The 19,466-nt window shown below is 63.7% G+C and overlaps 1 protein-coding gene across 3 annotated transcripts in view; it reads right to left on the bottom strand.

The window, feature by feature from the left end:
• Positions 1 to 6,697: 6,697 nt before the first annotated feature.
• Positions 6,698 to 19,466, bottom strand: part of CHCHD6 (coiled-coil-helix-coiled-coil-helix domain containing 6) — a 99,911-nt gene continuing 87,142 nt past the window's right edge. The window contains exons 6-8 of one of the 3 annotated variants that reach the window (XM_027522872.1): positions 16,210 to 16,280; positions 7,577 to 7,712; positions 6,698 to 6,875 (exon numbers count right to left, since the gene is read on the bottom strand). In XM_027522872.1, coding sequence (XP_027378673.1) covers positions 6,870 to 6,875; positions 7,577 to 7,712; positions 16,210 to 16,280 — 213 coding nt within the window. In that variant the 3' untranslated portion in view covers positions 6,698 to 6,869. The remainder of the gene's footprint in view (positions 6,876 to 7,576; positions 7,713 to 16,209; positions 16,281 to 19,466) is intronic. The other 2 variants (XM_027522873.1, XM_027522874.1) reach the window with 2 other exon arrangements.

The raw sequence follows: 19,466 nt of genomic DNA, 5'->3' as shown, positions 1-19,466 counted from the left end.
GAGGCCTCGGTGTGGAAGGGCCATGCCTGGGACAGCCACGGCGTGGACACGGACATGGCAGGTGACGGGCGCCTCCACGAAGCATCAGACGCGCTGGATGCAGCCCTGGACCGGGTGCCCTGTGGGCACACCGTGGAGGGAAGGTGGCCTACAGCACCTAGGAGAGGGCAGCAGCATCAGGTCCACGCGGGAGCTTCTCTGACACGACAGCTTTCGGGGCTGGAGCAGGTTCCGGGGGACGGTGTCAGCCAAGCAGGGCCAACTCTGCGTCCCCGTCGCGGTGACTGTTCCCAGAGCGCTCTTGTGGCAGGGGACACGGGACCGACACACGCCGGGCATGGGCATCAGCCCCCACGCTGCAGGACAGTCCCCTGGGGGTGGGCGCTGGGGGTCGGGAGAGGGTGCAGGCCTCCGCCCTGCCCTAACACCCCGGGAGGCCGTCCCTGGAGACAACGGTCACCTCCAAGTAGGCAGGTGAAGAGGACCCTCCACGGTTGCCCCTCTGGAAGCAGAGCTGTGCCTGAGGCCTCGTGACCAGGAAGGCTGGACAGTGGACGTCCCGCCAGTGGAAACCCCCACAGGACCTGGCCGGCCCTCCTCCTGTGGCCACATCCCCACAACTCCAGTCTCCTAGCGCATCACCTCCTCAGAGAGGCTCCCGACTAGAGTCCCGAGTGTGCCAACACCCCACTAGTTCACACATCGTGGGGGGCCCAGGAGGCTTGGGGCCTCGACCCAGGATGGGGGGCCAGGTACCAGCCTGAGTCCCTACTCTGCTGCTGAGCCGCACAGCTGGGCAGGCTGGCCCCCACAGTCAGACCCAGACCCCCTCCTGGCCCACCCTGTGCCCCTCAGTGGCCGCCGGTGGGCACAGGGGGGCTCAGTGCGGGAGCAGTGATGGTGAGAGGGAAGCTGGAGTTTCCAGGGAGGCTTTGGAGCCACCCAAGTTCCCCTGCGTGCCACCCTTTCTGGGAAGACCCTCCCTGGGGAAGTCCCTGTACCCTTGGGCTCTGTGTAGGAGCAGAGGCTTCGGAGGCAGAGACTCAGGGTTCCAACCCCCCAGCTCCATGCCTACCAGGGCCCCATCCCTCAGCGCCTTCTGGGGGTCTCTGGGTTGCTGTAAGGGCCAGAGGAGCTCACGGGGACTCCCCAGCCACCCCGCCTGCTGGCAGGGAGGGACCATGAACGTCCCTCTCCAAGGCGAGGACCAGGCTCAGGGGCCCCTTCCTGCCCTCCACGCTGTGTCACAGGGAAATCTGTGATTTCCTGACTCTACCGCAAGCTCCACCGGCAGGGAGGGGCCGTGAACGTCCTTCTCCACGCGAGGCCCCTTCCTGCCCCCCACGCCTTGTCACAGGGAATCTCTGTGATTTCCCAAACCCACCACAAGCTCCCCATGTGATGCTGTTTCCCCGTCCCCATGAGGTCACCCTGCTGACCTTGCCCAGCCCCGCCTCTCCCGGGAAGCCTCCCTAAGCCCTGCCCATCAGCTGGTCATTAGCAGCCCCAGGCCAGTGGGCTCTGGACCTGAGTGCATGTCAGCACCTGGGTCTCCTCCATGCAGCGCCATCACGGGGTCCCTGGCAAGGAGAGTGAGGAGCAGAAAGGACCAGCCCCCGTCTCCTGTGTCCTTGGCAGGGAGGGCTGAAGGCAGCTACGCCACTCCCTACCTGGCACAGGCCCTGTGAAGGGCAGGGGGCGGCAAGGAGAGCCAAGACTTGGCCACACTGCTGCCTCAGCCCCATGCACTGCGGGACAGGTGGGGTTCTGGGAGGACAGATACCGAGGTGACATTTGCAATCTCTAGCTGCTGGAGTCAACACCAGAGAAACAGAAGACAGGAACAGTCCTGATGAAAACCAGGCTCCGCTTCACGCAAGGACACGTTCACTGCATGGACGCCTGCTTCAGGCACGGCTGGCTCCAGGAGCCCAAGCACGCCACTGGGCGTCTGTCGCTCAGCTCCACCTTCTTGCGTGGGCACTCTTGGGGGTGATGACCCCAGCAGCACACTGGGCCCACTGGAGTCGTGTGACTGAGCCTTCCCACTGCTCACTGTAATGTAAATTTCCGGGCGGGGGGACACCCGCCTGGTGTGACAGCTGCTACACAACCCTGATTTCCAAGAGGCCTGGCCTCTTGGGTTTCTAAGCAATTAAAACAGGGCTTTTAATTATTAACATTATTACGCTCATGATGAAAAAAAAAATCCAAGTGGTGCATGAACGAAGCCCCAGGAAAGGCCACCTCCCCACCAGGCCCCGGTCACCTCCCAGGAGCGCGGTGTCCCCAGCTCCCCATGTCCTGGCAGAGATTCACCCAGGATGCCCCTGCCTCTCTGCAGAGAGGACGTGTTGGGGGCCAGAGTGAGGTACTCCCCCCGTGGCAAAGGTCATGAGGAAGGAGGCTTGACATACGCAAAGGTGGGATCGAGCCTCGAGTCCCCCTGGAAATCCTCGAGCATCTACCCCCATAACCAGAGCCTGCCTACTTTACTACTTTGTGCTCTCACTTACACCTCTGACTTTACGGGGGGCTGTCCCCCACCACCTCTTTCAGAGAAGGAGTTAACTTAGAGCTCCAGCTAATAAAAACGCCTGGGTGTGACAAGAGTGTTTTAACCTACAAACTCCTCTGAAGGTTCTCTAGCCTGCCTGACAGGCTTGTCTGGCCACATGTGATTGCTCACAAACTCCCAACCGTGAGAGGCACGAGATGCTTTAAACCTTCTAAAAACAGGTTCCTTAGAAAAGTTAGAAAACTATAAGTATAATGGGCTGATTAGAAATTGTATTGGTGAAGGGTTTTTCATTTGTTTAGCCAATGTTTGTTGCTAAGTCTCCATATCCCCTGCCCTTACACACATTAATGAATATATAGAAGAAATAAGTATTAACCTTCGATATTAATCACGTTAGACCTTAGGCTAAATAAATTCTTTCCTTAACTAAAACCCACTACACCCTCATCCTATAGGAATGTAACTTTATTTGAGTGGCATCTGTTTTAAGAATAATCACCCCTGGAGAAATAAGTGTCGTGGTTGACTGACCACTGTCACAAGGAGAGGGTCATAAATTGTTAGCAGGCCCCCTGGCCAGAAGATGATGTAACACCCCTAAGACCTCTGTATACATTTGTATGAAGCACCTGACTTTGATAAAAGTCAGGACTGCTGACCCCGCGTGACTTTTGCATAACATCTCAGTGTATAAAAGTAGACCACGGAAAATAAAGAATGGGGATCAGTTTCTCGAAATACTGGTCTCCCCATGTCGCTCTCTCTCTCACTCTGGCTGAGTCTCCATCTGGAGCGCGGAACCCGCTATGCTTACTAATTATGCCTGGGCTTCTAAGATCTGACCGGGGAGGCCTCAGTGTCTCCTCTCCTTCGGGAGAACGGAAGGACGCCTGCGGCCTACGTAAGTGGCGCAAACTTCTTGTCTTGAAGTTTTATTGGTCTCCCGCGTAAACCAAGCTACTCAGCCTCTTTTCTCCACTGAATTTTCCTACTGAGCTATCCTCATTCTATTACTCTTTACATCTTTAATTAATATCTAATTGAAGCTATTGTATCCTGATCCTCGCCGACGCCGTCCCCGCTTCGAACTCGCTGGATCAGCCGGGGCTGGACCCCGGCAAGGACGTGCAGCACCTCTGCCCCCAGCCGCCTCTGTGGGCCCCCATCTCCCACTAACAGGTTTTGGAGACGGTCCAACGGGCACTCGGGCCCCCTCGTCACCCTCCTGGAACCCAGCGAGCAAACCGGCCCCGGGAGCCGCTCTGTGGTGCGACCCGACAGGACTGTGGCTGAGAGGGCGGATCCCGCTGGACGCCTGCAGGCCTTGAACCCCCAGAAGCCCAGGCGACGGCCTGCTGAGGCCCTGGGCGGCGTGCTGTCTGTCCATAGCCCCACGCTGGACCCAGAGGGGGACGAACTCTCCAGAAGGCGGGCGCTTCGGGCTCTTTGTGGGGCCCGAGTGGGATCAGAGTGGCCAGGCCCGGTCCCCGTGTCTGAGCCCCTTGATCCAGCTGCACTGACAGCTTCCCCCTGGACTCCCTGTCACACGACCCAGCGGATCCTTCCCACCTGTCCGCTGGAACGGGGGTCCCTCGTGCTGCGGGGTCCAGTCTACCCCAACCCCGGCACTCCAGGCAGCCTGGGGTGTTGCCCTCCCTCTGAAGGCTTCCTTCTGGGCACCCGTGTTTTGAGGCTGAACACCATGTCATCGGTCTACCTGTTCCACAGCTAAACCCCAGCAAACGTGTCTTCATGATCAGTTGATGTTTATTTACCGGCAATGACCAACCATTAAATTTAATGAGGCAGGTTGTCAGGCACGGAGCGGAAGTGTCTTCCTGGAGCGGGACCCAGACTTGGCGGGCTGGCTGCTGCTCTGGGTGTGGGCAGCCCCTACTCCCGGCCCCCGGCCCCCCAAACCCTCTGGTCCCCCATAAACACTAGGCAGGCTTCACACCCTAGCTGCCTGCTGGGCAGGTATGATGTCCTTTGCTCAAGGAGGTCGACTCTGCAGAGGGGTGCCCACTGGGCCCGCCAGACAGTGGGAAGTGAAGGCAGGAGCCCCCAAACACGGGCACGGGTTGGCAATGCCATGAGCCTCTGGAGGCGGGGACAGTGGTGCTAGAGAGGCATCGCAGTCAGGAGCAGAAAACAGTCACATAAACCGCCAACCAAACAGCATGACCCTGAGTGCACGGAAGCGCAGGGCAACGAGCCGGATGCACCCCACCCGTTCCCAGGGCCATCATGTGTGTACGGGCGACCCTGTCCCTCTCCACAACTGAGCTTCTGAATGGACTCCTGAGCTCCAGGCTCAGTCTCTGGGGGCCTCATGGCCGCGGAACTGGTGGGCAGAGCCTGTGTGCTGCCTTGTCACCCACGCCGTGATCAGCGCGGGGGGACTCGGCTCCCCGGGGAGGCCTCTCCCGAGCACCGTGACCTCAACAGAGGCCCCAGGTCGGCGCTCCAGACCACAGGCCTGGGGCACAGACGGGGGTGCCCTGGGACTCCCAGGCAGACAAGAACGTGTGGGGCGCCCATCAGGAACTGACCCTGGGGCCAGCATTGCCCACAAGGGACGGTGCAGGGGGCAGAGGCAGCTGGGCACACAGCCTCTGTGCCCACTCCAGCGGGCGGTCACCGGGCACGTGGCCTCTGTGGCCACTCCAGCGGGTGGTTGCTGGGCGTGTGGCCTCCGTGCCCACTCCAGCGGGCGGTCGCTGGGCACGCGGCCCACTCTAGTGGGTGGTCACTGGGCGTGCGGCCTCTGTGCCCACTCCACCAAGCTGCTCTGAAGCAAAGCTACTTACCAGAGGGAGCAGACTCAGGCCACAGGCCGCAGGCTGGAGGGGCCTGAGCGGCAGGTTCCCTGTCCTTGCTGAGCACTGAATGTGACACCAGTCGCAGCCCTGAGATGCAGCTGCGAAGGCGGGAGCAGCTGCCTCCCCTGGGCTCAGCCTCCTGTGGTCACTGCCCACCCTTTCCCCTGCCCGCCCCCAGCCGGGGTGGTGGGAGCATCCCACTGCTGCGCACGTGGGGCTCATCAGGACACCCCCAGGCTTTCACTCCTCCAGGTCCTTGGGGACCACCTCCGTGGATTTGGTCTCTGTCTCATTGGTCGGGACTTTCTGGCTCCTGGCTAGACCTTGGACATCCCAGCTGGCATGTCACGCTGACCCCAGTGACTGGGTGGGATGGGAACCCACCCCCGTGGACAGTCACCCAGCGGGACCTGGGCCCAGCATGCCTGCCCTGAGCCCTCAGCCATGCCGCACTCTCAGGCCCTGCTTCCTGCCACAGATGGCCATGTGCAGGGCCTGGAGACGCAGGCCCAGACACAGGTTCAAAGGCACACACGTGTGCACACACCCCCACACACACCAGTGACACTCGGGGGCACAGCCCACAGCCACCCTGGGGATGGGGGGACTCTGACCAGGGAAGCCTGGGTCGGAACCCAGGGAGCCCAGGGAGGTGCTGGGGCAAAAGGGAGCCGGGGCAGAAGCATGTGGAGGCATGGCCGGCTGAGACACGCGACGGTGCACGTAGGCCACTGCACAGCTGTGGCAAGCCTGCTCCTGGGTGGGAGACTTGGAGGCTGGATGTGGCCCTGGGCACCAGAGGCTTCTGCCGGGGCCTCAGGAGGGCCGTGGGGGCTCCAGCTGAAGGGTCCATGAGCTGGCGACCTGTGACCTCCAGCTGACCACACAGGGCCGGCCCCTCCGGGCGCCTGCCGCCCACCTGGCTGCTGCCGTCTCTGCCTGAGTGTCCCCTGCTGAGCTGGGGAGCCGCCCGGGTTCCTGGGGGGTGTCTCCTCAGCCCACGTGCAGCTGGGTGACCAGCCCAGCCTGGATGCTGCCCCGCCCCAGTCCCGCACCCAGGCGTCACCCCCGTCTCACAGTCCCTCAGTCTTCAGTCCCCAGAACCAGCTCACCCGGCCGGAAGTCAGCCTGTTCCCCCCTCCCCATTCACATCCAGTCCTGCCAGCTCCAGCCCTGGGCTCTGACCCGCCCCCGCACTCTTGAGGGCCCCCCACTCCCTCCTTGGGCCCATTCGAGCCCCTCTCCTGTGAGGCCAGGGCGACGCTGCTCAGCGGAACAGACCCTGACAGTCTCTGCAGGAGGGGCTGGGGGCTGGGGTGTGGGGGCCGTGTGCACACAAGGAGGCAGCCCTCGGACCACCAGGCACAGGACGTCTGCTTTATTTGTCTGCGAGCGGGGCACACACATGCCTTCTCCAGCGCAGGGGCGGGGGTGCCCGCAGGGAGGCCACAGTGGTCTGGACCGTGGCCCCACAGCAGGTCCGGGCTTCAGGCTCCATGTCATGGCGGGCCCGGCGCGAGGCTGCGTCAACCCTGCAAGGAGAGTCCGGTCGCTGGGTGTGCTTGCCCTGGCTCTGCTCTACCAGCTCTGAGCGGGGTCCTCCCCAGTGGCCTCCAGGCCTGGAAGGAGCCCCCTCGGCTCTGCACCCGCGGCTTCCTGCCCTGGCCCTGGGCCCAGACTCGGTCCAGAGAACGGCTCCCCTCAGCCCACGAGGGCTCCCTCTGTTCTCTCTGTGGCTCCGATTCTCCCAGTGAAACCTCCTGGAGGGCCTCCACCCTAAGGTGCGGGCTGGCGGGACCTGCTCAGCAACGCGGGCAGCAGGGCTGTGGCTGGCCCAGGCCCAGGGGGACCCACAGGCACCTGCCCCTCCCTGGTGCCCTAGGCAGGCCGGAGCTCTCGAGGGCCTGGGGGTCGGCCAGGAGGGTCAAGGCAGGGTCTCGGGGTCAGCCCGGGACCACCACAACCCCCTTCCACCCCCAGGCCAGGGCCATCGGGCCGCACCCTGCCCTCTGCCGCCTCGCCACTCTGCCTCCCACGGGGTACAGCCCACAGACCACAGCCACAGCCCTACCCCGCATCGGGCCTCCTCCCCAGCCGCCCAGACGTCAGAACAAGGACACCCCTGAGGCCAGGGCCCGGCTTGACCCAGCCTCGCTGACTTGGTGCCCACCGGCCCGCCCATGCCCCGCCCGTGCCCCGCCCGAGCCCGGGGTAGGGGGGAGGCCCCGCGTGCCTTGTGTGCAGAGCTGACGCAGTGCTGGTAGGCCCTCACCAGGTCAGCGCAGAGCAGCACCTCCTGCAGGCGGTCGCGGTAGCAGCGGAGGATCTGGGCCTGCAGCCCGGAGCACACGGGCTCCGCCCTGCGCGGCCTGCGGACACAGGAGGGGCTGCGGTCACCCCATGGGGCTCCCCGGTGGGCTCCCCACCCACCCGCCCTGCTGTGGGCCCGCTTCTCCCCCAGAGATGTCTGAGTTCACAGCTAACACACGCAGGACGCAGGACATGGGAAGACCATGGCATGCCTAGGGCAGAGCAGAGATGCCCAGACCCCTTCCCAGGGAATCTCCGCAGGGGCCTGGGGGGGACACCGTCCCTGCTGTGCTCGTCAAGGGAGGCCTGGGCCACACACTATACTCCACACACACTCATCTGAAGAATGGCGGATTTCTCTTTTTCAAAGCGCGAAGCAAATACAGAAAGTGAAGCAGAGCTCACTCTCAAATCAGCTCCTTTCTGACGCCTCCCCCACGGCCCCTCCCACCCTCCCCTCCCTGGGCCTGACATGCTCTCCCGCACACACCCTGTCACACTTGTGTGCGCAGGTACACGCTCACATGTGCACAAACATGTGTATAGACACACATGTACACACTTACATGTGCTCACACGTACACAGACACACACGTGCACACATTCACATGTGCTCTCACACCCCAGGACACATGTGCTGAGGACCCTGCCCCCGCAGCTCCAGGCGGGGTGCCATCTCTCACCCCGCACCCCACACACCAGCAGCTGAGACCAGGAGGCTCCAGGACACACGTTCAGAGAGTGTCCAGGGCTCCAGGCGGGTCCACGCGGGAGCCCTGGGGCCCAGGCCGAGCTCGGGCACCAGGGCAGGACCCTGCTCCCATCTCCCGGGACCTGCAGGAGGACAATGGCCCTACCCCAGGTCTAGTCCTGAAAGTCCAGCCCCATCAGGTACCAGGACGGAATGCTGCTTGTGGCACAGCTCAGACTGCTCCTGTCCGTGGGTAATGGCAGGACGGGGGTCGGTGGCCCTCGCCCCAGTCTCTGACCGCCAGGCGCCCAGTGCTGCACGACGCCCTCCTCTCCAAGCCCCAGGCCCACTGATGTGGACGAGGCTAACGGAGGGCCTTTCAAATACCTCCAGACAGGTGTCCCCTCTCCACCGTCCTCCCTGCAACACCTTCCTGTGTGTTTCCCTCTGCCCTCCTCCACCCCGCTGGCCCTGGGCAGGGAGCCCTGTGCCTGGACAGTGCTCCAGCCTGGCATCCCCCGCTGTCCTTCACACCAGCCTCAACGCACGGCAGGGGGCGGGACCAGGGGCTGGGCAAGGCTGGAACCTCAGGACGTGGCCTCAGCTGGAAACGAGGTCTTGGTGGATACGGTGGGTGGGGGGGGGGTCGGCCCCTGATCCAGCATGATGAGTGTCTCCCTAGACGAGGAGGGACACAGACCACCAAGAGAAGCCATGTGGCACCAGCGTAGAGGCTGCAGAGACATGCCCACGAGCCGAGGATGCCAGGCCTCCCAGCAGCACAGAAGCCGGACACGCTGGACACAGGCCTGAGACCCTTGAGCTTCCGGGGGAGCTGCCCATCGGCCGCAGACGCCCAGGAAACACGGTCGGCCATTTAGGGAAGCGGTGTAGCGCCGGGTGGGTGGAAGCCAGCAGGAGGCAGACAGCTGGCCGGTCCTTTCTAACAGAGAGGGACCTGCATCCTCCGCGACAGAGGGCTCCTCGGCAAGCGGCTCGGCTGGGAAGGCCGCCTCCAGGCTGCCCCAGCTGCACCTGAGGCCCAGGTCATTCTGAGAACCAGCCTGCCAGGTCCAAACCCGCACAGTGGCCCGTTCTGCAGGTGGGGATGCTGGTATCAGAGGGCTTAGGCGACCCGCCCGAGGCCATACCGCACGAAACACGCAAGCATAACGGTCTGCTTGTCTGGCTCTACGGCCCCAGGCTCCACGCTGCATCCACTGACCACTCCCATTCGGGAAAACTCCCCGAAGATTCTGGGGAAGACACCACGAAGGGCACAAAATAGCAGCAGAAGACACATGGGACTCCGGTTCCCCGTGGAGCCGGACGTTCCTAACCGGGAGGGCTGATGCCCAGCCGCGTGCGGGCGCCCATGCCAGCAGGGGGCTGGCCCCCCCAAACCTGCAAACCCCGCTGCCCACAGGCCCGAGCCCGGCCCCCTCACGTGTCCCTCAAAGGCTCTCCTTGTGCCAACGAGAGCGCATCACTGCCCTTCTCCCGTCACCACTGCTGACATAACTGCCCCCCGGGGGGCTGCAGTGGAACCCGGCCAACAGACGTCCTTCCGACACCTCCTTCCTGAGCCACACAGGCGGAGCAGGACCGGGGGGTTCCCTGGGGCCAGACATCCATCTTTTTCAGGGCCAGGCAGGCCTGGCTGCTCCCTGAGGACGCTCTGCCCCTGCCATGGCCACTCCTGTGCACTCAGCCATCAGCCAGCAGCCACGGGGGCCTCCACCTCAACCCAACCCTGGGAGAGCTCGCCCCCGAGGAGATGGGGCGCAGACGGACCCCCAGGGCCGCTGAGCCGTTGACAGGGCTCCTCTCTGGGCTGTACACACACACACACACACACACACACGTGCACAGACACATACATGCACAGAGCCAGTAGGCCACTCCTGACCCTGACCCTTTGTGAAAGAGCTGCAAGGGAGGCACGTGTCCGCCCCCACCCCCACCCAGGAGTGCGATTCAGCAGACGCGTGGAAGGGATGTGGGCCCAGGGGACAGCACGTCTTAGGGGTCAGGAGTGTCCGAGCAGACCCACGCCAGGACCCGTGGGACAGGAGAGCCATCCCCTGTGGTCCCTGAGGCCCAGGGGTGGGAGGCACCAGGGAAGGTGTAGCGATGCCTAGGACCCCCCAGACCTGGATGCTGGACCCCCTCTTCCCTTGCTCTCTCGAGGCCACCCATCTCCTGCTGACCGGAGTCACCCCAGTCTGGCTCCCCCGATCCTGAGACACTCCTGGGGCCTTTCCTAGCCCGCTGGTGGGGCGCCCAGGCCAGGATCTCCTGCAGAACTGAATTCAGGCTGCCCCCGCCCCCTGCTCCAGTCCCGCCGAGCCCCAGCGTCCCCAGCATCCAGGGCTGACCGGCCACCTGACATGCTTCCCTTGGAGCTGCCACCCCATGAGGGATGCAGCCTCCACCCTGCTGCGCTGCGCCCCCGCTCTCCTGAAGCCTTTACATGGGCACAGCCGTGCCCGTCCGGCCCTCGCCCTCTGCCCAGAGACGGGCCAGCAGCCCCTGCCTGCACGCTGAGGCCCAGCACCCTCAGGGCCAGCTTTCCGGGTGGCGTCCAGGGCACTGCACCCAAGAGAGGAGGCTCACCGGGGGCCAGGCAGGCGTGGCACTGGGTGGGAGCCACACTCAGTGTCTCCCGAGGGCTGAGGCCCATCCCTGGGGTCCATCTGCAGCTGCAAGGACACAGTGGTGGCGGCGCTGCCCTTGGCATGTCCGTGGTGGCCACTGTGAGACAGGCCTGACGCCCACAGGAGGGGCTGGCAGGGCCCTTGACCACAGGCTCTGGGGGTCAGCCACCAGCAGCAGTGGCCAAAACCTGAGGCTGGCTGCCCAGGCGTGCAGACCCCGGGACGAGGGCCACAGCGGCCGTTTCAGCCTCAGCAGGTCCGAATGAAGACCCTTGGCCCTGCAAAGGGGTTTGACTGGAGTCACTCGCAAGCAGAGGACAGCCCCACGCAGTCAAGCCCAGTAGAGCCCCATCGGGGGCCGGCCGGCAGGGCCATACAGGGCTCGGGGACAGGAGACAGGTGCTCGTGGCAGGAGGGCCCCGTGGGGACACGGGGGCTGCTGGGGGCCTGCGGTCCTCCACCTCGGAAGCAGCGCCCCGACCTTTGAGTCTCCCCGGGCTGGACCCGTCCCCACTGGGGTCACACCCTGCATGCCCAGCAAAGGGAATGAACACGGCCGAGGCCTGTCTCCTATATCCTTTCTGCCGGTTCCCGACCTGTCAGCCCGCCGCCAGGACCCGTCCCCACTGGGGTCACACTGGGTTTGGGTGCACACACCACATCTGGGCCCACCAGCGCCACAGCGGCAGCTGTCCCAAGCCCACATATCCCCGTGCTCTCCCCCTGACCACGCACGCACTGCACGAGCCCGTGCTGGGGGCGCAGGGGGCCTGGGGACAGCTGGGTCCCGGCCCCTCACCTGGCCCGACCAGCAGTCACCACGGCAGGGAGGAGGCCAGGCCCCGGGATGCAGGGGGCACTGGGGGCTGCTGGAGGAAGCGAGGCAGACCCCGCTCGCTCCAGTTCCTGCATCCCCGGGCGCCTGTCCCCTCCCCCGGGTCCTCTGTCCTCACCCAGTCAGCCCCACCAGCCCCCTGCATCATCAGCTCAGACCCCTGCATTCTGGTCATGGAGGTGCCAGAACAGGAAGGGCCGCGGCAGCCTGGGGGATGTGTCCGGGGTCTGCAGCGTGGCTGCAGACCGGAAGGGCTCTATGGTCACGGAGCGTGGCCTTGGGCAGCTCGGCAGATTGGAGGCCCTGGGGGCAGTGAGTCACCGGGTTAGAGGAAGACGGTGCTTCTGTCTCGAGGCAGTGGTGAGGATGCAGACTCGGGCATGACCACCCGGTACCTGGGTTAATGCACGAGTGCTTATTCCTGTGACCTTTCTGTTGGTTTGAAATCACTTCAAAATAAGACAAAATAAAACTGAACATGCATGGCCATTTGAGATGACTGAATATATTCAAAAGGATGCGTGTATCCCTGAAAGAGCCCACTGGGGCCCCTTTTCCGGCTGGGACGGGGGCAGGGGGCGGTGTGACAAAGTGATTCTGCATCATCTGAAAAAAGCGCTGTAACGAGCTCTCAGGGGCAAGGACTTGCTCTGCGGCATAGCTTATGTCTTAAATAACTGAGTGGCAAGGCGTGTTTACACGTATTTGGAATGCACACGCTGGCCCCAAGTGTCCAGAAGGAGACCCAAGGTCAACGGTGCGTGGCTGGGTGGGGTTTTCCATCACTGCCGAGGGCACAAAGCTTCCCCGTTTGGTGAAGAACCGAAGTGGGTCTGCACCTCACACCCCACACCCGAGAAACCACAGGGGGGGTGCCTGAAGCATGCATGGGTGGCAATAAATCATGGCGGGTGTGTGTGTGCACACGTGTGCGCCTGCACACGCATGTTCTCTGACCAACAAGTCCCTCTAGAAGGACTGAAAGATAAGTGCATGAAGTCAGTTCAAGCTGTCTGTCATAGTTGTCATTATATCAGTAGAAGAAAAAAAATTGGGACGCTTCTCAGTCTCCTTCAGTAAGTAACAGATTACATAAATTTTGATGCTAGGACTTCCCTGCTGGTCCAAAGGTTAGACTCCACCTGCCCACGCAGGGGACACAGGCTCTGCCCCTGGTCTGGGAAGACCCACACGTCCAGGGCCATACACTACACCCGTGGGCACAACTACAGAGCCCGTGTGCTAGAGCCGCGCTGGGCTGGGGACGCCCACACGGCGAGCAGCCCGCACACCCAGGAGGAGCGGCCTGCCCTCCGCGCTGGAGGAGGCACGTGCGGGGCGACCAGGATGGCCACGAGTACCAACAACAGTTCTGCGAGGTTTGAAGGAGAATTCTGCCCTTGCAGGACAGCAATGTGGTATTTAAAGTGAGCGCACAAGCCCACGTTCACGGACATGGAGACAGGGCCACGGGGACCAGGTGAGGGAGTGACGTGTGTTTCCAGGAGCCCACTGATGCCCGGCGGCGTGACTGTCCACAGAGTGGGCAGAGACTGAGGACAGGGTCCAGGAAGGGTCTGCCTGCCCCTGCCCGCTGCCCACAGGAACGCTGGCCCCGCCGGGCACAGTACACGGGGGACTGCAAGTGACCCAGTGTGTCCAGGCCAAGTGCACACACGCACACGCACACACACACTGCACGGGAGGGCCCAGGCCTTCGATGTGAAACCTATGTGAACTCCTTGGCTGAGCACTTCCTGCCACGTCAGCCAAAGCAAAAGCCAGAGCCTGCTGTCCCCACCGACCCAGGCCGTCCAGCCCTCACCGAGTGCACTTCACCTCCCGACCAGCTCCGTTCACCGTGTGAGAGATCTGCTATGCTGCAAATCACCCTTCCTAATTTTCCTTAATTCCTCAAGACACATTCTGCTGCCTTTGACGAAATAAACGCAGCTTCACTGCTCATTTTACTGTATGGAAAGTGTCATAAATTTCATATCCAGGATGAGCAGCAAGCTTTGTATTACAAAAGTCCTAGTTTTCCTTTTACAACTTCAACCAGACTTTTGGCCTTTGCTTAAAGAGGCAATTGTACTAAGCTGCTCACGGTCCTGAGCGGATGCACAGAATGCACAGCGATAAACCATGAGAGCAGAGTCTCCTGTCACCAGGCTTCCCCACTGCGCGCTCCAGCCAGGCGCCGGACATGGCTGCAGTGTCTCACCACGAGGCGCTGTCCTCCCCCGGGACTCCAGCCTGGCCCCGAGGACCAGGCACCTGGGGATCCTGGACCCCAGGACTGGTCACCGTTCAGACCCGCGCCCCCGGGACTGGTCACCGGTTTAGACCTGGGCCCCCCGGGACTGGTCACTGTTCAGACCTGGGCCCCAGGGATTAGTCACTGTAAGGCTGCTGGGGCAGATGGGGCCTGCGAAGCAGCACTTAGACCTGGTTCAAGATCACCTAGTGGCCAGCATGGCACAGGCTGGTGGGCCTTAATGCAGACCCCAGAGAGTGGGAGGGGCACAGAGGATGCAGCATCACAGGCCCGGGGGCCCCTCGGCTTCGTGCCAACACGTACATCCTGCCAGCAGAAACCAAGACCCAGGGGAAACCCGGCTGCTGCTCTGGCCAGTGTCCTGCGTCGCCGAGACACGGCAGGGCTGTGCAGGCGCCAGGGACCCAGGCCACGCGCAAGACGCACACTCTTTCCAAAACGACTCCCAGACCCGAGTGGCTGTGTCCTTAAAACAAGGAACTAAATGTCATAAAACTGGTTTTGCTATCTAGAACTGAAGTGACCCCATTTTTTACTTTTAGAAAGTCCGTATTTCTAACCAATATGGAGAAGTTCACCCCTGTCTGAGGCACAGCCAGTTTCCCTGACCAAGGAGACAGCATCAGAGGAGGGGGCTGGCCTGGTCCCACGGACCAGTAGACCGCAGCAGGGCTAACAGTGACACCCGACGGGCACGGGCCAGGCCCCAGGGCCAAGCACCCTGAGGGACCACCGGGAGCCGATTCCGGGACAGGGCTATGTACCCAACAGGCGGGGAGGGAAACAGTGCACCTTCCGTGAGCCTCGGGACCCTGACCGCTGTCCCCAGGAGGCGCCTGCAGTCCCCACATACAAGGGCGTGGCAGCCATGGCAGCCCTGGGGGCGGGGCTCGGAGGGACCGTGTCCGAGACACGGCAGCAGCCTCCGGGAGGAGCTGGAGGTCAGCCTGCGGAGCGTGACCCCAGTGGTCAGTAGGCTCCGGCTGGCGGGGCTGCAGCAGCCATCGAGTGGCTGCCCATGGGGTCCTGTGGTCTCGGGGTGCCCCAGGCAGTGGCCCCAAAACCCACCTCATTTGCAAATGAATTGGGGGGTGGGGGTAACAGCAAGATTGATGTTTGGGGACACTCTGAGGGGTTGTGAGCAATCACGGCCAAGGGTGTACTCTCCCCTTCCCAGAGGCTGGACGGCAGAGAAGCCTCAGAACCCGGGACCTCAACTCCCTGGGGTTTGACCGCACCAGGGACCCAGGCCCCAGTCCTGGGCAATAACACCTACAGCCTCTGGAGAGCACGCAGGAAGCCCCAGGGCGGCGGTGGCCAGCCTGTGCCCTGCATGTCGTTTCTCAGGAGGTGGACCCTCGGGACAGAGGGCTCCTGGGTTCTGGTGCTGCCGCCTTCCGCTGGGGCCTGCGGACTGCTGCCCAGACCTCTCACAGCCGTGCGCACTGAGCCATAATCACCATGCTTCCTGGGGCCCTGGCTCTGGCCTGAGGCATGCGGGCCTGGAGACGACACGGCCCCTGGGAGGTCAGCAGAGACGTGCCCTTGTCGCCGTGCGAGGCCCACTCTCCTGCCCCATGGGGCCCTGCGGACCCTTCCAGGTCTGCACCCCAAGTAACATCTGCATTTGCCTCAGACTGTGCCCCATTTCCTGACGCTCCACCCCCAGGCCCCCAGTGTGGGAGGACAGACGGACACGACGCTGTAGCTCAGCCCTGTGCCGCCCAAGCTCCCCCGACCAGTGTCCTGCAGAAGCGTGTGGCTCAGGGCCAGGTCACCCTGGAACCCCCAGGACCACGGGGCCGGCAGCACCCCTTCTTGACTCCCTGGGGATCTGAGCCCACAGGACACGCAGGACGTGGGCCTGGAGTGGCTCTGCCCTGACCCCTGGCATAAGACGGACGTGGGGGCCTTGGAGCAGGAAGGGACACATGGCCGTCAGTGTCCCTCCGGAAGCCCAGGATGTGGCACAGGGGTGGGTTTCCACGCGGCCGCAGTGCCCTCCAGAAGCCCGCGATGCGGCACAGGGGCGGGTCTCCCCGAGGGGCAGTTTTGAGCTGCAGCTGAGCTTGCAGGGAGGAGGAGGGGCCCTTACTTGATGGCGCCCTCAATCTTCGTGGCTGCCTCGTGGAACTGCTGTGACGACAGCCTGTACGCCTCGAGGTTCTGCGGAGAGAACACAGAGCCACGGGTCACCACAGAGGACTCCTGCAGCCCCATCCCGCCCGCCGCCCTGCTCAGCCCGCAGACTCCCCTGGCAGCACAGCAGGCGGCCCAGCACACACAGACCCTGTGAGCAGGGCCCTCCCCAACCTGTAGGAGAGCTTTATGGACACGTGGTCACACACGCGACTGGTGAGCTCATAGCACAGGCCGCTCTGGCTACACAGGCACCTGGAGACTGCGAGGCCGCAGCCCAGGATGTTCACTGTCCCTTGGGCGTCTGCTGAGCGCCGTCTGGTCCAAGCCCGTCTTACAGGCCTCTGCCGCCCAGAGATCTGAAGTGACTTGCCCCAAGCCACACCGCAGGCGCAAGTGCCGGACCGCAGCCCAGGACACCCGCCGCACTGCAGGGCCCGCGGGCCCTGGGTACATGCTGCCTTCCGTCCAAGGTCACCCCGCTGTGCGGGCCAGCGGGCAGGGGCTGTGGGGGGGCCGCGGGGGGTGGAGCTGGGGGGCGGGGGCCACAGCAGGTGGAGCCCATGGCGCCCCCAGCCAGTCCCCCTACTTCTCTGTGCCAGGTGAGCAGCCTCAGGCCACTGGACCAGCAGCCCACATGCGGCTCTTCCAGGGGATACCCACACACGCCTGCCCCAGCACCAGCTCCAGTGAGGCCCCAAGAAGGCCCGACGTCTCCCAGGATGTCCTGAGAAGGACGCCACGGGAGGAGCCTGACCTGGGGCTGCCTTCAGACACCAGCAGGTGCCCAGTGGCCTGCCCAGGCTTGGCCCGCCCCTTCCCACCGCAGTGCGGGAGGCCTGGTCACGTGGGGCCCCCACGGCCATCAGCCTCCCAGCCCGGCACTGCGACTCCACCTCCACGGGAGACACGGGAAGCCTAGGCCTTTTGGACCAGAGGAGGTGACAGGAGGCAGGGTCAGAGCTGGGCAGGGTGGGCGCCAGCCTCACGGACCCCACTGTCCACCTCAGGGGCTGGGGTGAAGGGGGGGCATCAGGACCAGGCCCTCGGCCCTGTCCTGGACCCTCGGACTGGGGAGCTGCCTCCTGGTGGGCACACGGAAGGGGCTCTGAGGAGCAGCAGGGCCCAGGAAGGGCGGGGATCAGCTCTGGGCCATGCTAGGGGGCCAGATGTTGGGCATAGGCCCCCACCCCAGCGACGGCGTGAGCCCCAGCTCCCCCAGCACATCCCTCACCTCTGACCATGCACAGCCCAGGCCCCCCGATGAGCGGTATGGGCTGAACACCCAGTGCACCAGGCAGGAAAGGAACGGGGCTCCCCTCACCCCACCAGGCTCCCCCGAACCCTGTGGGGACGTGCTGACGCCCGGTCTTCCCCAGGGAGCCGTGCGGCTGGACGGGCCTGGGGGCTCCGACCTCCTCCTCCATGCACGGCCTGGCCAGGGGTACCTGGATCTGTGGGGAGCCTGGGTCCACAGCCAGGCAGGCTGTGGGCTTGGCCTGTGGTGAGTGAGGTCTGTCACAGGAAGAGCGTGCAGGCCGAGAAGCACTGATAACCCCGGAGCCGCTTCCTCCACGGCCGCAGGACTCAGGCCCGCCCTCCGCCTGCCCGTCTGACCTGCCTGAGCAGGACGGCTGCCCTACCGCTGCCCTGGAGCGAGCAGCAGCCTGCGTCCACCCCGCTTCCTGGGGACGCTGCCAGGTGCGCCTTCTGAGCCTGCCGCCACCAAGAGCGAGGCCCTCACAGACTCCACGCAAGGGTTTTGGGAAGGATGGGGAATCCCCCACGCATGCCAGGACCCCGTGTGTGCCGGGGGTCCCGCCACAGCCCGACCACAGGGACTGCAAGGATTCATTTTTCAGTGTGGTGGCACCGTGACCCCCCAGCCCTGCTGCCCGGGAACCCAGTGGCACCCCATCTCCTGCACCTGGCAGTCACCTGTCCCCTAAAGCAGACCCAAGGAATCGGAGCCCCCTCCTCCACCCGTGAACAGCTGGCCTCCTCCGCTCCCACTGCTCAGAGTGAGTCTGAAACCAAAAGACCTCATCTCCATTAATTAAAGCTGCCATTAAACATTAAACAACATGAGTAAGGAGATGTGAGCCTTATCTCCATGGGCTTTAAGAGTCACAGTGTTTCTTCAGTTACTTCGCAAGCAGCTTCCATATCTCATCCTGTCTGATTTCTCCAAGGGCCTGGGTTCTCAGCTCAAAAGAGAGGGTGGAGGTGAGAGGGACGGCGGAGGGGGACGCGTCAGGCAGACCCCATCACACCAGGGTGGGCACCCGTGAGGCTGGGAGGGCAGCGTGCCGCTCCTGCATGAGGCACCTGGCAGTTGGAGCCTGAGGGGCCTGCTGCCCCGCTTCTCTGCCCTGCGGACAGTCACAGAGCCCCTGAGCAGTGTCGTGGGCACTGCCGCAGAGGCTATGGAGACGCCGAGTTTAAGACACTCGGGGTGCATGGGCCTGCACAGAGGAAACAATGAAACTCTTAAAAACTGAACACCCACCGCACGGCAGCCAAGGGAATTATCTGGGAGGGAGACTGTGTTTCCTGGAGGAAAGCTCCCCATAGGAGGGAGTTCCAGCTGCGTTGCGCCATCCACGCCCAGAGCTGCTGGTGCTGTCGGTGCCCAAGCAGCGGCCCCCAGGAGTGGCTGAGGGGGGAGCAGGGCAGATTCCCCAGGGCAGGGGGACATGGGGCACACGGCCAGGCTGGAGGAGGGGCCCGGACCCTCCCCCAGGAGATAGCATCTCACTGGACACTTCAGGAGAGAGGAGGAGATGGTCTCGGCTCTGCTCTGCGGCCACGAGGAGCAAACCACCGCGTGTGGCCATGGGGCCCAGGGGCTTCAGGGGGACCCCAGGCCAGGACCAGCCAGCCAGCGGGCCCTCCAAGCCCAGAGCGGCGCTTCCCCTGGGGCCCCCTCCCGCCAGGCCCCCTCATGGCCTGGATCCCCTCACGGTCTGTTTCCTTGCCCGCCCGCCCGGCTGCCGGTGGGGCCTGGCCGCAATGTGAACTGCTAATTGGAGTGTGGCGCTGGCTCCAGGTGAGAGCCCCTGTGGGCACCGGCACCTGTGAACCGTCAGGGAGGAGGTGCCCCGCCGCGTGCTGCTGCAGCCCCTCGAGGCCCGGGCTCCCCAGGCCCTGCTGAGTGTCCTCACACATCGAGGGGCTGCTGAGTGTGGCTGGGGGGGCTGCCACTCGCCCTCA

Source organism: Bos indicus x Bos taurus, chromosome 22 (assembly GCF_003369695.1).
Source record: "Bos indicus x Bos taurus breed Angus x Brahman F1 hybrid chromosome 22, Bos_hybrid_MaternalHap_v2.0, whole genome shotgun sequence".
Classification (NCBI taxonomy): domain Eukaryota; kingdom Metazoa; phylum Chordata; class Mammalia; order Artiodactyla; family Bovidae; genus Bos; species Bos indicus x Bos taurus.
Note: the sequence above shows the minus strand (reverse complement) of the source record. Positions and strands in the feature narration are given on the sequence as shown.